Here is a 14,478-nt window from a genome sequence, read left to right on the forward strand (position 1 = left end):
GAACGGCCATAAATCCAACCTATGGTCTGTCTTGTCCAGCATGTTTAACAGCAAAAGTATATCCTGTAGAATTTCAATCCCATTTTATCTCCAACTTCAGTGATCTATCCACACACAATATGTTGCCTTCATTCATAAATTGACACCCCCATTGGCATAATATTTGGTAAAAAGGTCCAACAATAAGAAAGAGCAGAACTCAGATTGCAGACAGAATATGATCTCACATCGGGTGAATCTCAATTTACATTCTATTTTACCAAATACATTTTTCATTTGCGAACAAAATTTCTAATCCTAGTCCAAAAGCTCTGAACTCTATTTTCTCATCTGTGTAAATAATTCCGCAGGTTTTCCAGTTCCTGCTGGATTACCACTGAAAGCAGAGAAACCACCAATTCCTTGTTGGCTGCCTCCTGCATTACCAGGAAAACCTGAGAATCCTCCAGTACCTTGTTGGCTGCCAAAAGCCCCAAATCCACTGCCTGTGCAAATTTTCACTGCAAATCAGCAAAGACTTCGCATGCATTAAACAAAAGATGAGGAAAATGGAGTATTAGATAATAATGCTACCTGATGCACCAAATCCACTACCAGATGCAGGCGCTGCTGCGAAACCACCAGCACTCGAGGCTGCTGCGGCAAACCCACCACCACCTGAAGCCACACCAGCAATGCCACTGCCACCAGAAGCCACTCCACCAAACCCAACAGCAGAAGCTACACTACCAAACCCACCCCCAGCAGCCACACCAGCAAATCCTGCACCCGATGAGGCCAAAGCAGCAAATCCACCACCAGTAGAAGCAACACCAGCAAACCCGCCAGCAGTTGCAGCACTTGCAAAGCCACCTGTTGAACTACTAGTAGCAAGGCCGCCACCAAAACCACTGGTAGAAGCGAAACCACTTCCAGGTAAACCAGTTCCAAACTGTCTTGACTGCCCAAAAGTCCCAAGAACTGATCCCAGTGCTTGCTGTCCTGATCCAATATGTGCTGGCTGGCCAAACTGGCTTTGAGCAGGAGCTTGGGCAACTGCTCCTGTGCCAAAGCCACCAGAGAAAACACCCATATTTGTTGGTGGAGGCTTTTGGGATGGCTGAGGAGATTGAAAGTTGAAAGAGGCAGGTCGAAAGAGCTCTCCACTAGGTACAGTCATGGTCAACGAAGAGGTTGCTACATTTGATCCTGTGCTACCAAATGGACTGCCAAATGGATTTGCTCTAGGAGCAGTTGGGATAGGGGTTGAACCAATCCCAAAACCTCCAAGATTTCCCAAATTAAGTTCATTTGTGCAGCTAGCCTCAGGACCCTCCTCCTCCATTTCAACCTCTTCTGTAACTGCAACATCCAAACTTTCATTCTTTCCACTAACGCTATCAGAAGTCAGGATTGGTGCTCCAAAAGGAACATTATGAGAAGATGGCTGCTGAGGTTGAGAATTCAGAGCCACCTTAGATGCAGTACTTCCAGAGTGGTTCAAGCTGGGCTGGTTTACTGGTGCAAATCCAGTTGATAGTCCTGTAGTAAGGACAGATGATGCTGAAGGTTCAAGCTTCAAACCAAATGTAGAAGGGTTAGGCTGTGGAGCAGTTGTAGGAACATCCACATCTGACTTTGAACTTGCTTCACCCGGAGGATGGGGAACCTCTGTTTTCGGGGAATCTGATTCTGAAGGGGTAACTGGAGTGACAGAAGGTGGATTTTTTCCAGCAGGAGGAGGTTGGGGCTCTGTTTCTAGTGATTCTGACACTGAAGGTGTAGCAGGGGGGTTTACATTTCGTGCAGGTTTTCCTATAAGAGGCTGAATATCTGTTTCAAGGGATTCTGATGTCAAACATGAAGGACTTGGATTGCTAGAAGGCAGAGTTTTCCCTAGAGGGGGTTGCAGCTCTGGAGAAACCTCTGAAGTTGGAAGTGGAGCATGTGAGGGTAACACTGTCATGGGGGCCTGAAAAGACAATGAACCGGTAGAAAAAACAGGTGAGACAGAAACTGATGACAATGATGTCGAAGTAACTGTTTGATTAGAGCCGGTGGTGACCTTAGAACTGGTTAAAGATGTGCTCAGTGACATTGCAGCTGACAATGTCGGTGTAGATATTGATGATGAGACGTTTGGTGATATATTGGACATCAGAGATGATGAAACTGAATGCGATATGAAAGCTGATGGAGAAGATGAAACTTTTTCACTAGGCTGGCCTTTGCTAGTAGCAAAATTGATCTCAGGAACCTTTCCAGGTTGGGTGGGAGCCACAGAAGAGGCACCTAACAAAGAGTGCGGAGGCTCATAATTTTTATAGGGAGATTCGAAATATGAACTTTTGGTGTCTGCTGGTCCAGGCTTCACACTTTGCATTGCTGATTTTGCAAGCACGCTGCTGGTAGTTGAAACAGGAATCTCATTTGGTTTCTTTGGAAACAAAGGTGTCTGCATTGGTTGCACGGTAGAGTCTGCTGAATTTTTATTTATATTAGTTTCAGTTTGCTGAATACGTCTGGTCTCATTGGTGGAAACAGAATCAGGCTTCTCAATTTGAGAAAACATACTCTTAGATTTATCAGCAGTCATATTGTAGGCTTCCCTGCTACTTATTTCTCCTCCTGGCAGTGATACCAGGGATGACGAAACCGATACCATCGCTACGTTGTTATTTTGCAGTATAGGAGAACGCAAGCCCAGAGGCTGTGATGACATTGGAGGATCAGTAGCCCATTTAAATGGAACGGTTGGTTTTTTCTCAAACGTTTGTTTAGGGGATCCATAATGAAGGCCTGCTTAAACACAAAAAATAGCAACCATCAGGTGCATTTTCTTCCTATGCCTTTAGATAAGTGAACACATGCTGTTTCATCTAAACTTTGTAATAGCTCACCTTTGCTTTCCAATGGGTGCAAGAAAGATCGGGATGTCTGGTCTTCTTGGTGAACTGTGGAGATGTCCCCCAAGCCAGAACTAAAAATTTGCCTATCCTTCAACAAGAATGATTTATTCACATTTTTCTTCTGATTTTCTTGCAAAAGCACCCTTTTCACAGTTGTTTTCGTAGGCTCAAAACTAGCCCAGCTCTGCAGCAGGGTCATAAGAAATAACATGCATGTTGGAGCTTGCAAAAGATCTATCAGCACAGTGGATAACATGGAATACTTAAGATATTTACATAAAAGCATAACATGAAGTTCTAGCAGGAATTTTAGTTTTCTTCAAGTTAAAACTTTTTGGTTTTCTTTAAAGTTAGCTATGCTTCTGCTAATTTAGCAGAACATATATTTTAGTAAAATTCTTATGCACACTGAAACCAAACTAAATCTCCTGGAAGAGCAACCTTAATTGATTCTAAACATGGCTATAAGAAGTTGCAACCACTGAATCTCTTCCCATTTATTTTTATCTTGATGTTTTGAATTAAGTCTCTTCTTGTGTACATTTTTCCATCTCCTGAACTGTTTACCTCAGTGATATTATTTGTTTGTTTTAAATATAAGTTGTATCGTCAAAAAGTCATGTTAAAGAGAGTGTATGAATCCATAATAAGAGTAACAAAGCAGAATGGTCTGAGCGAAGCTCAATTCATACATCCAATGGAAAAGTTTTAGTAGATTGATTCTATAATTCAAGCAAATTTTTGGCTATCTGCAAAAGCAATCTAGCTTCAGTGAATTGAGTATCATAAGGGGACTCAACTCAGGACAATTAAATTTCAATATCAACTAGTTGAGGTTAACATGTGATTAACACTAGAGTGATCATCAAGATTTGATAAAATGGCTTGAAAAAGAATTACCTGATCAAGCGAGTCCCTCCTTCTCCTTGAAGTTTCTGAATCAGAACTTTTCATAGCACTTGATTGGTGTCTCCTAGACTTACCTTTAGTGGCAGCAGAACCCGAAGAAAGTAAAAGTTTCTTCAATGAAGTGGTATCACCAGCTTTCGTTGGATCTGGCGAACTAAATGAGGCATCATACGGGATTCCAATTGTTTCAAAAAGTTCCTTCTTGACATTCTTTTGTCTTACAGGTGACTCTAAATTCAGCATGGACATTTGTTTTGAGAGACATTCAGAAAGTTGTTCAGCAGCTGCTAACTGTGAACTCATTGTGTTTTGTAAACTATGCAAGGACTGAAGTTGTCTGCAAACAAAATATTTTCAGAATTAGTGAAATTAGTATAGCTAAGCCACCAATTTTCACAAAGCTAAAATTGGATTGCCTTGCTATATATTTGATCATGAGCTTCCAGCAATTGTTTGATTAACAGCTTCTGCAAGCTATTAACAACAGTAGATTTTATTTTCAAGTTTTATCTTCTTTTTAGCAATTCTCATATACAAGCTAACCATCTGATATCAACTATACCTTGAAGGCATATATCTAATCTGCAAAGTTCTCCGATCTGTGTGAAATCCAGCATTTCCTCCAAAACTCTGAAGTTCGAGGGCATTGAAGTGTCTCTCCAATTGAATCAACTGATTAGTCAACTCCTGGAAAAGGGATTAAGATATAGCAATTGTCAAGTTGGACAAATCTCACAAGTTAACAACAACTGATAACCAACCTGATTTAGTTTTAGTATACACCGCCGCTTCAACTCAAGTTCAGAGCTCAACTTTTGGTGATTCCAGAGTTCCAAATATTGGCTATCAGAAGCTTGCTTGACAATACCGTCTACATATATTTTCCTTGCCAAAACTGAAAACCAGATGAACAACTGAATGGAAACTCAAAACAAGAAACCAACACAATAAAAAATGAGAGATGCATTATACCAATTTCATTATAATCCTGAAATAGTATTTTGCAGCAGATTGTAGTAATTTCTAAAACTTTCAGTGAAGTGACGTCGATATCAATGACTTAATAACTTCTGCTTTTTAAGTTACTGAAAGTTCCCATATTAAGAAATTTCTCAAGTAATTCAATTCAAGAAAATGAAAATGCTGTTAGCAATAACAAGACATTTGGAAAACTGAAAAATACCTTGCACGGTTTTATCTAGAAGATGATGGATCTCTCCAAGCCGCTCATCCATCACACTCTGAAAAATACTAAGACACAATAAATAACACTTGAAGCAATCTGGCTACATGCATCACGAAGCACCTATATACAGTGTACATAATGCACAAAAATGCAGAGGCATACACAGACATGCAGGTCTCAACAGATTGATGACCATGCAAAATCATATTTACACACCTGAGTTTAAAATTTCATTGTTTCATAGATGGTCAGCTTGGAAGAGATTCACTCAAAAGGGACCTCAACTCCAAAGCTGTACTCTCAAGTTTCATCTATTTTGCTATTAATCCTATTCCTAGGAGATGAGAAGACCAGAAATCTCTTTCTCTCATCCCATTTTTCACCTTTGCTTTACTGCCTTAAATATTAAAGAACCTATCATTCTTACTGAGTGATAATTTTCTACTGAATTTAGCAACTAACAGAACAACAGATGAAAGTGTAAACAAATCAAACCTGCAAGCTGATAATAATACATGATAGCTGAGCTAAGAAATAACAATGAGCTTTACAATGAAATATCACCTTCAACATTCTGCAATTTTCAGAGAGAGTTCCCATGCCCTCCTCCAAAGCTTCAACTGAGCCTCTCAGAAAAACAGTGCAGGCATCCCTGAAACCACCTTTTTCTTCAATGCATTCCAGAAGTGTATCCAACTCTGTGGCTAGCTCTTTAATCTAGAGTATAGAAATTTCTTAAAGGACAATACAAGACAAAAGAAGCAGTGCAATTGGGAAAATAAGAAAAACACCACATTCCCATTCCTCAAAAGGAAGAGAAAAAGAAACAACCAAGATCCCAAAGAGAAAAAAGACATTTATGCGGATATACACATGCATATGTGGGAACAAGCCAATCATGTAAAATGTACCTGTAAAAAAAAAACTTTGATATGATGGCTCGTAAAGCAGGTAAATGCTTGTGAAATTTATGCAAGACTAAACTTTATTGACAGTACAGAAATTAAAATTTAAGAATATCCATAGGTACTATCTCTCAATGCTGCCTTTTAGTTTTTGCTAGGTTATAAAGTTACAAATAAACAAAGATACAATTCATATTACAGGATTGAAATGGCATGATAACTGTAAGAGATCCTGTCCCAGAGTTAGATTAGAATTTTTCTGTAACACCAGCATAGGAAAAATACACATACATTACCAAATTGTTTTGATAAGTTTGGCTCGGAACCCCTCAGGGATGAAGTTTTGTAGTTGTCTTTTGAATACTTGAGTCTGTGGTTTGGAGACCTGGCTGAAGCAAAATTTTCATGAGATGACAACTGTGAGCTTCGAAAGGCAGGCAATGGTTCAATTGTCCCTGACACAATCGAACCTCTTTGTTCCCCGTCAAGAGCTGGTCTAACAGAAGCGTTGACAGAAGTTGATTGACCAGCAGTATCCTTCATGCAAAAAGATTTACTGCCAAGGTCACTAGGAACATTTGCAGCACCAACTTGAACATTATTATAATCAGGTCTATTTCCTTGAATCAAAGTTGAAGCTGATAATGTAACTTTTCCACTTGACCATGACTGAGATGGGACACCTGGTAAAGCATTTGATCCAACTTCCCTAGGAGGTGCCTTAAAAAGATCAGCATTGTTTGGTAAATCCTTTCGACTTGATATGCTGGGGGCATCAGTTAAAACTTTTCCAGATAAGGCGGATCTAGACGCAAACCCAGCAAGTCTTTGAGTTTCTGTTTTGCTGGAATCACTCCCTAAATAACTAGGTATCTCTGGGATTGAGGCCTTCAAAGATGACTGCCCTAATTTCACACTTTGTTGTACAGAAAGTGATTTTATTTCCAGTTTTTCAGGAATCTCATTCTTGTCAGAAGGAACAAGGTCCTTCTGTGTAGGAATTCCACCATCTTTATTGAGCTGTAGTTCCTTGTTGCTCACATGTTGTGGTTGAAGACCTAGAGATATGTCTTCCGATGTTTCTTCATGCAACCCAGAGGAAAGACTAGACTGATCACATCCTTCATGTTCCAAAGCAATATCCTCTTTCTCATCCTCAAGGGAAGAATCAACTTCTGGTTGAATATTAGCTCCTGTGGCACTGCAATATAAAGCAATTCAATGGTCAGAACATATATATACAACATAGGAAAAGGATTGATATAATTTAGGTTGTGAGAAGAGAGAAATAACTTAGATGCCTAATTTGGCATGACAAATCCTATTGTTTACAAGGGGAGATGCAAATGATATAGAGATTGACCTTGCAACCTGGAACATGACAAGCTTTCCCTCAAGAGTAACACACATAAGAACACAGTAGGGTGAAAGTTCTTTCTGTTCTTCAACCCCCACTTCAACTTTTACTTTTCCATAGAGGGAAACCTTGTCAACACAGAGCCCCATGATCAAATTATCATCTCCGTTTTCTGAAACAAGGCCATTTAAACACTGCTTAGAATAAAAGGTCTAAAATTAACCACAATCCTGAAATGACTGAAATTCATAAAACAGCTATAAAAAATCCAAAATGAAGTTTCAAGAGAACCGAGACAGAAGAAAAACTAAGTCATCTGAACACACTTGACAAAACAAAATAATCACTTGATTTGTTTGAGCTGTCCTTGGTACATAGAATCAACACTATTAAAAAACACACCAGTCACTTGATTCATCTGTACCTTGAAGCTCAATCCTAGGGAGCCAAGTATCTCGTTCAATGTCAATAACTGCAGTTTCACTCATCTCATCCTCCACTGACCAACCAAGCAACACAATGTGTTGATCTGTGTTCTTCTTGTTAGCTGTAATTGCAAGCCCACTGCAATTAAAAATTCAGATAGAAGAGCAACTTAAATTATTACAATCAGTGCAGGTTTGAACTGGTAGGTATTAAAAAGACATTAGAGGCATTTATTTCTTACTGGAGTAATGGGACTCACATATGGCTAGTAACCAGATAAAGGGAAAAAAAATGGTAGGCAATTTATCTATTATTAAAAAAAAATCACATTAATGTTTCAAACTCAAGACCACATTAGATAATTGATACTGCACAACACATTATAAACCAAAAGAAGTGAAAAGTCATAACCAGCACAAGGTAGATAGGTCTGAAGCCCTTAACAAAAAATAGTTACTGCTGGAACCCAAGTAAAGCATTTCTATTGACAAATGTAAATGGGCAGGAAATGCTTAGATTTTGTTCTGGACAATACAGCTTCAAGGAAGATGGGATATGGAAATAAACGTTCCGCAAAGCAGAAAAATTCGAGTAACAAAGAGTGTTCTCAATATTGAGTATTCAACAAATTCATAGTTTTTTATCACTGCAAGAAACTTTAATATCTGTGCCAGTCAAATTATATGAAACCACAGCTATGTTATGTGGGATGGTCTTCGAGTGAAAACGATATTTAGTAACGGAGCCTAACAAAATAGCAATTACCTAACTTTTAGCCCAGTTTAATGATTACAAACTAGCAATCACTGTGGTTGTCATTCATATCAAGTATAAAGAAAAATTACACAGGTATGAGATTAACATCGATACCATTGTTCTAAATAGTCCAGGGATAAATAAGGTCCACTTCCATAGGGCACAATATCATCAACAAGACCCGAAAATAGATCATAGAATGATAGCACGACTGGCTTGGAAGAACTCTGCAAAAGAAAAATTCATGAATCAATGCTCAAACAATAAGTATACAAACAAAGAATGGCAATCACACACAGCTTTGGTAGTCATTTTTTCCTTCAGAACTTCAGCAAAAGCACAAAGTGTCAAAACCAAACCCTAAACCCATGTAACCCTACATTAATTCAGCTAAAAGTTCAAAACAGACAAGTGTAGTAGCACCTCAAAAAAAAAAAAAAAATCCACCATGTCAATAGCAAATGGTGTAAAATAAAGAAAACAGTGAAAATAAAGTGAAGGCCAAATCCTTATAATCAAGTGGAGACCAATTACTAACATCATAAATCTTGCCATCTTTTCTGCTGATTACTTGAAGAAGATAATTTTCTTCCTTTCCATCTGCAGTTTGCTGAAAGCATCCTACAATGATACTGTCATGACGTACCCATCTGATAGAGTCCACTGGTTCAGTTATTCAAGAAAAAAAATCAGTTCCAGAACTTAACAACAGAAAATATTTCAAGGAAACAGATAAGACCTTTTTAAGTAGAAAGACATGAAGTCAAGAACAAAAAATTTACAACTGGGACTCAAAAGCCAAAAGAGCTTTGTATATCCATTCACACAAGAAAATTCTTCTTGATGAAAGTACAATAATAGCTCACTGGATTTAGAGGATATTAATATATGAATCAGACCACAATATAATAACTGATAGTGAAACTTTAATTGAATTAATGTAAAACCAATTCCAATAGATCTGAAGGCCATGACATGAAAACACAAGTGACCGGATTGCTAACAAAGACAGAAATTATGCCAACTTTGGCCAATACAAAAGTCATTTCCCATCCATCCAAATTATTACCTCCATAAAAAAAAAGAGAAAAATCCATCCATTAGTTCGTGCATGTGAGTGGCATGGGATCTGACAAAGGAAGAAAATACCTTTGACAGTGCAGTCATCATCACTATCAGCAATCCATGATCTGAATGGGAGGGATATACTGAACCTTTCCTTGAAATTTGAGGACAAAATGCTGATAAGACTCCCTCTTGCGACAGCAATATATTTTCCTTTTAGACTCCATTCAACTATCAAAGAGAGCAAGCACAAGTAAGCATAATCATACTAGTAACAGAATAAAATTCGTCACCAACTTCATAATGGGAAAATTTTATTTAATTTGAAAAAACAGTACAGTTGTTGGAATAGCCAACTTGTATTAGGGGTAGTTTTCATGCAAGGCTATAATAATATATTACACGAACAAACTGTAATAACCAAGTCAAGCAATATTTACACCCAATAAAAGCCTCGGCATTGTCAAGGATGTTAGATTGGAGCATCCACATCTGTTTCTGCATTGTGGTGATAAATCTAAAGGGCTCCAAAAAGTCTACTAGCATGTATCGCATTTAGTAACTGTTATTGGCAAAAGAAAGAAAGCAAGCATACCAGCATCAACATTGTCCGTAATGTGTTTAAGAGTATGGGTGCCGGCAGCAAGAGCACCATGATATAGCTTCCCCTGATTTGAAAGAACAAGGTAAGAATTGTCCTGTCTCCTTCGCCATTGTATGTCCTTGACAGTAGATGATGATGGTTCACTCAGAGAGCAAGAGAAGGACGGTTTTTGCTAAAAAAAAATATTAGAGCAAGGAGATAGATATAGGATCACAATTTATAGAAAAATTTTGAATTTTGAAAATTTGACAGTAGATGGAGTAGGGTTTAGGGAGAAAAAAATAAGTACCATATCGAGAAGGGAATGGACATGGAAGAAATGAATATGAGCAGCAACAGAAACAGCAAGAGTAGAGGAGTCAGTAGAGAGTGTCAAAATGTGAACTTTCCCAATAGGGACATCCACAAGACTGACACGTTGAATGGACGAAGAAGAAGAGCTTCCTTTTTCCTTAATATCCATAGCGGCATCCATGACATCTTTAGTCCTCGCAACCAGAAACCCTAAAAAAAAAAAAGCATGAGCCAGTCAGTTAATTGAAAAGATATAGTAAAATAGAAGAAGTGTAAGGATGAGAAAGTTGAGAAGAATACCGGAGGGATGGGCGAGGAAGATGAGACGGTGGTATTGGGAGAGGGCAAGGGGGCGAGAGGGAAGAGGAGGGTTTTGCAAAGGGAAAGGGGAAACAGTTGGATCAGAGAGGATGGGAATGGGTTTCCCAATCTTATCGAAGTAGTAATCGCTGCTTTCAACATGATCTCCTTCTTTCTCTTCTTCGAATTCTGTTTTTGTTTCTCCCTCTTTTCCAAAACCCATTTTATTATTATTATTAATTCCAATAACAATATATAAGCTACTACTAGTCTACTACACTACACTGCTACTGAAGAAGAAAGAGGTACAGAGAATCTACTACTTAATTTTAGTTATTTGAAGGAGGAGGAGAGGTGGGAGCATATCCGCCTATGCCTCTGGCTGGCTGGCTTTGCACTTTAGGGCTGGACGATAGCGTGCGGTGCCACTTTTGGAACGACATCGTCTACTTGCTTGTTTTCTTTGATACATACGGGAGAAAGGCCCATTGAGCTTTGCCTTTTCGTTCTCTGGGCTAGACAAATGGGAATGGAGGGCCCTCTCCCATGTATTCTTTCTTAAAGACAAAGATCAAGCAAGTACCAATATTTGTACACTTTTATCGCTCAACGTTCATTAGGGGAATGAAATTGCAACTTCTTAAAGCACATAGACCAAGATGTAATGTTAATGAAAACTATGTTTGAGGCGGGAAGGGAGGGAGGGAGGGAGCCAGGCAGCTGCTGCCCTCACCAGTCTCTCAGTTCTAAGATCCCCTGGTAAGTCCTTCATGGATATTTGGAACGAAATCAGCTAGTTTTTATCCATCAATCTAACACACGAGTCCTGATCAAGTCATGAAAGCTCAGCCAATTGTTTCAACAGTGAAGTGGGTCAGTCAGAGTAGAGCAGCTTGGACCCTGGGGTGGATACAGGGTCGGCCAGCCTTTGCTTGTTCATTGTCGCATTTTTACCAGTAGATTGGTATCAGAATCCTCCTAAGACTTGTGTGCACGTTAATTACTCTTATCCTTCACCCAGAAAGAGGAAATGACTCTTTATCTTAAATTTAAGCAGTTCCGTTCAGTGGATAGAATTGCTACGCCAAATAGGCATATGTTTTCGATAGCAGCGTTGATTGTTTGAAAGCTGCAACAATCTCATGAGATGAATTGTCATGTTCAGTTGTTCGTTTGAGGAAACCAGGATAGGCAGAACCAACACACACAGAAAAAAAAAACAACAACAACGTCCAGCAAGAATTATTTTCTTCATAATTGATATTAAAAAGGCACAAAATTAATACAAGATATATAGGAAGCTGGGTATGCATTAACAACAACTCCTAGTTACAACTCAATCAATGCCTGAGCAGAAAAAGATTGCCCTTAAACTTCTCTCCATTCCTTCTCTTAATTTATATAACTCTGTTACACATGTGAAACCAGACATCCTTTTGCGAAAGGATTCTGCCTTTGGGTGGGTGAAAAGCCTTTGTTCACCTCAGCCAAACTTGAACGCAAAAAAAAAAAAAAAACAGAGACAAACAGATCACACCTTACACTTCGCCGCTGAAAAGGTTATCTCATTGTAGATGCAGTCTGCAAACTGAGGAGACCGCTGAAAACAGGTTGAGAAAGGTCAAAGTGTTGTTGTGGAGGGTTACACCACCCACCATTATCGTTTGGAAGAGCTAAGTTTGGTGGGCAAAAATTCGTCGCCGTGACAATAATGGACCCTGGTAAGCACCATTTCTTGTCAGTGCGCATTTAATCTTATAGAAGGATCCACAACTCAAGCCATTATTGAAAAGTCCAATACTCAGTGCAGTTGTGTTTGTCCCATAGCCCTGGATATAGAGATTCCCATATCCACAAGCACCACCTACAGATGCAACCAGTGATGAAAAGAATTAAAGGGGCGGGCTAGATTTAAGAGAAAACAAGTACTAATTAATATTGATTCTTTGTGGCTAAACAGTTAATTATTGATATGCCTTAATTTCTTGCCCATTGTCCAAGATGCATCACAGAATGTTGCGTGGGCACCAGTCCACGCAGTGCCATAACCCTCGACATTCTTTGAAATTGTTAGAAAAATCAGCATGGCCATGTATCCAAGGAAATTCATTTTCCTGCCACAAAGGAAAAGAAAAGTGAAGATTAGTCGGGAAGAAATACAATATTTGAGATACAGCAGTAAATGAGGTTGGCCTTACAATAGCTTAATTAAGATTGAAACAGCAGCAGCTAGCACTAGCAATTAATGAGGAAACTAGAGAGAGCATGTGATACGAGAAATTGAAGAAATTGAGTTGTTTATATAGACATGAATGCAGAGCAAGTGGGATGTTAAAATATTAGTATATCAGTAATATATATATATATGGGCAAATTATAGAAAATTGAAACTTGTAAGAAAAGTGAGCTAACAGGTAACAGAAACTGAAAACTGTTACCTGAACCATATTATTTTTTCTTTATGGAAAAATGTCCTCTTCCTTTTAGGCTGCCTAGTGGTGAAGTCAATGAGCTTTTTGACCTCCATTCTTTCAAAACCAAGATACCATACGAACACTCATAAAGAGTGGCTCAAACTCCAGTGCATTCAGTAAAATATTTCAGAGGGAATGTGCTAACTTCTCATAATTATAATTCAAATTTATGTGAAAACATTGTTTTTGGTATTCCTATTGTCAAGATTTTCCAAAACATGCGGAGCAACTTGCACTGGTCACAGCATTTTAAACTCAAACAGCTTTGACATTTGACACTAAACATTACGCCTCCTTGCTATCCTTTCACAGACTGTGTCTCCAATAGGAGGGGGTTGAAATGTTAAAGAATAAGGATGAGGATGCAAAGTTGTTAAAAGAAAACGGATGATTAGTTTTTCCCTGTTTTTCAGCTATAGTCAGTTATGCATTCTTTTCTTTTATAACAACTTAGTTAACCATGCTGCTGGTGTGGGAATAATTTCCTTTTGCATGGGAAAGGCTGGCTCATCAGCCTTGATACGTGTATATATATTCCTTCTGTTTCTTCATTGTAAAAGGGAAAAAGAGACAATCAGAATAATAAAACTGCATTGGAAAGTTAGCAGCCAAAACGTCTTTGTTCTCTGTTCCTTTCTTTTTCTTTTGGTTTTCAGCCTCTGCAACCCTCAGCATTTCTTTCATGGTATCAGAGCTTCGGTCATTTAACTAAAAATGGAAAAAGATGCTGAAAATCAACAACCACCACCATTTACTGCAAAATCAACCTCACGTTTCCATAACCTCTCTGACCCAAACAATCCATACCGACTTGATCATGGTGACACATCAGTTCTTGGTTTGGTGACTGATCTCTTAACCACAGAAAACTATGTTACTTGCGCAAGAGCCATGAAGAGGGCCCTTAGAGCCAAGAACAAACTTGGTTTTGTTGATGGCAGTATCACAAAACCTTCAGATCCCAACGATCCTCTTCTAGAAGCATGGGAAAGATGCAACGACATGATTGTTTCATGGATTCACAAGTCTGTAAGTTCTTCAGTAAAGTCTTCTTTCATCCTTGTTGACAATGCCTATGATATTTGGAATAAGCTTTGTGAGAGACTTACCCAGCAAAATGGTCCACGAATATTTCAACTAAAAGGGGCTCTAGCCAACTTAACTCAGGGAAATGATTTAGTCAGTGTTTATTATGGAAAGCTGAAAACAATTTGGGATGAGTTAACCTTACATTGTCCCTTGCCAGAGTGTTCTTGTGGACAGATGAAGATGTTGATTGATCGATACCAACAAGATTGTGTAATTCAGTTTCTC

General features: G+C 38.7%; 1 protein-coding gene across 6 annotated transcripts; it reads right to left on the reverse strand.

Moving 5' to 3' along the window:
• Positions 1-105: 105 nt before the first annotated feature.
• LOC133701114 (nuclear pore complex protein NUP214) lies at positions 106-11,129 on the reverse strand. Of its 6 annotated transcripts, none has more exons than XM_062124927.1 (18): positions 10,691-11,129; positions 10,386-10,600; positions 10,088-10,268; positions 9,577-9,723; positions 8,966-9,090; positions 8,542-8,654; positions 7,670-7,809; positions 7,252-7,417; positions 6,180-7,089; positions 5,548-5,700; positions 4,981-5,038; positions 4,559-4,692; positions 4,360-4,484; positions 3,789-4,134; positions 2,880-3,072; positions 2,554-2,778; positions 574-2,457; positions 106-500 (listed from the first exon to the last, which is right to left on the reverse strand). In XM_062124927.1, the coding sequence occupies exons 1-18, from the start codon at positions 10,911-10,913 to the stop codon at positions 319-321; spliced, it is 5,520 nt and encodes a 1,839-aa protein (XP_061980911.1). In that variant the 5' UTR covers positions 10,914-11,129; the 3' UTR covers positions 106-318. The 6 variants fall into 6 exon arrangements, with proteins under 6 accessions (XP_061980911.1, XP_061980910.1, XP_061980909.1 ...); XM_062124926.1 differs by having other exon boundaries at positions 574-1,951; positions 2,045-2,778; XM_062124925.1 differs by having other exon boundaries at positions 574-2,778; positions 10,088-10,214.
• Between the last annotated feature and the right edge of the window lie 3,349 nt (positions 11,130-14,478).

Source organism: Populus nigra, chromosome 8 (assembly GCF_951802175.1).
Source record: "Populus nigra chromosome 8, ddPopNigr1.1, whole genome shotgun sequence".
Lineage (NCBI taxonomy): Eukaryota > Viridiplantae > Streptophyta > Magnoliopsida > Malpighiales > Salicaceae > Populus > Populus nigra.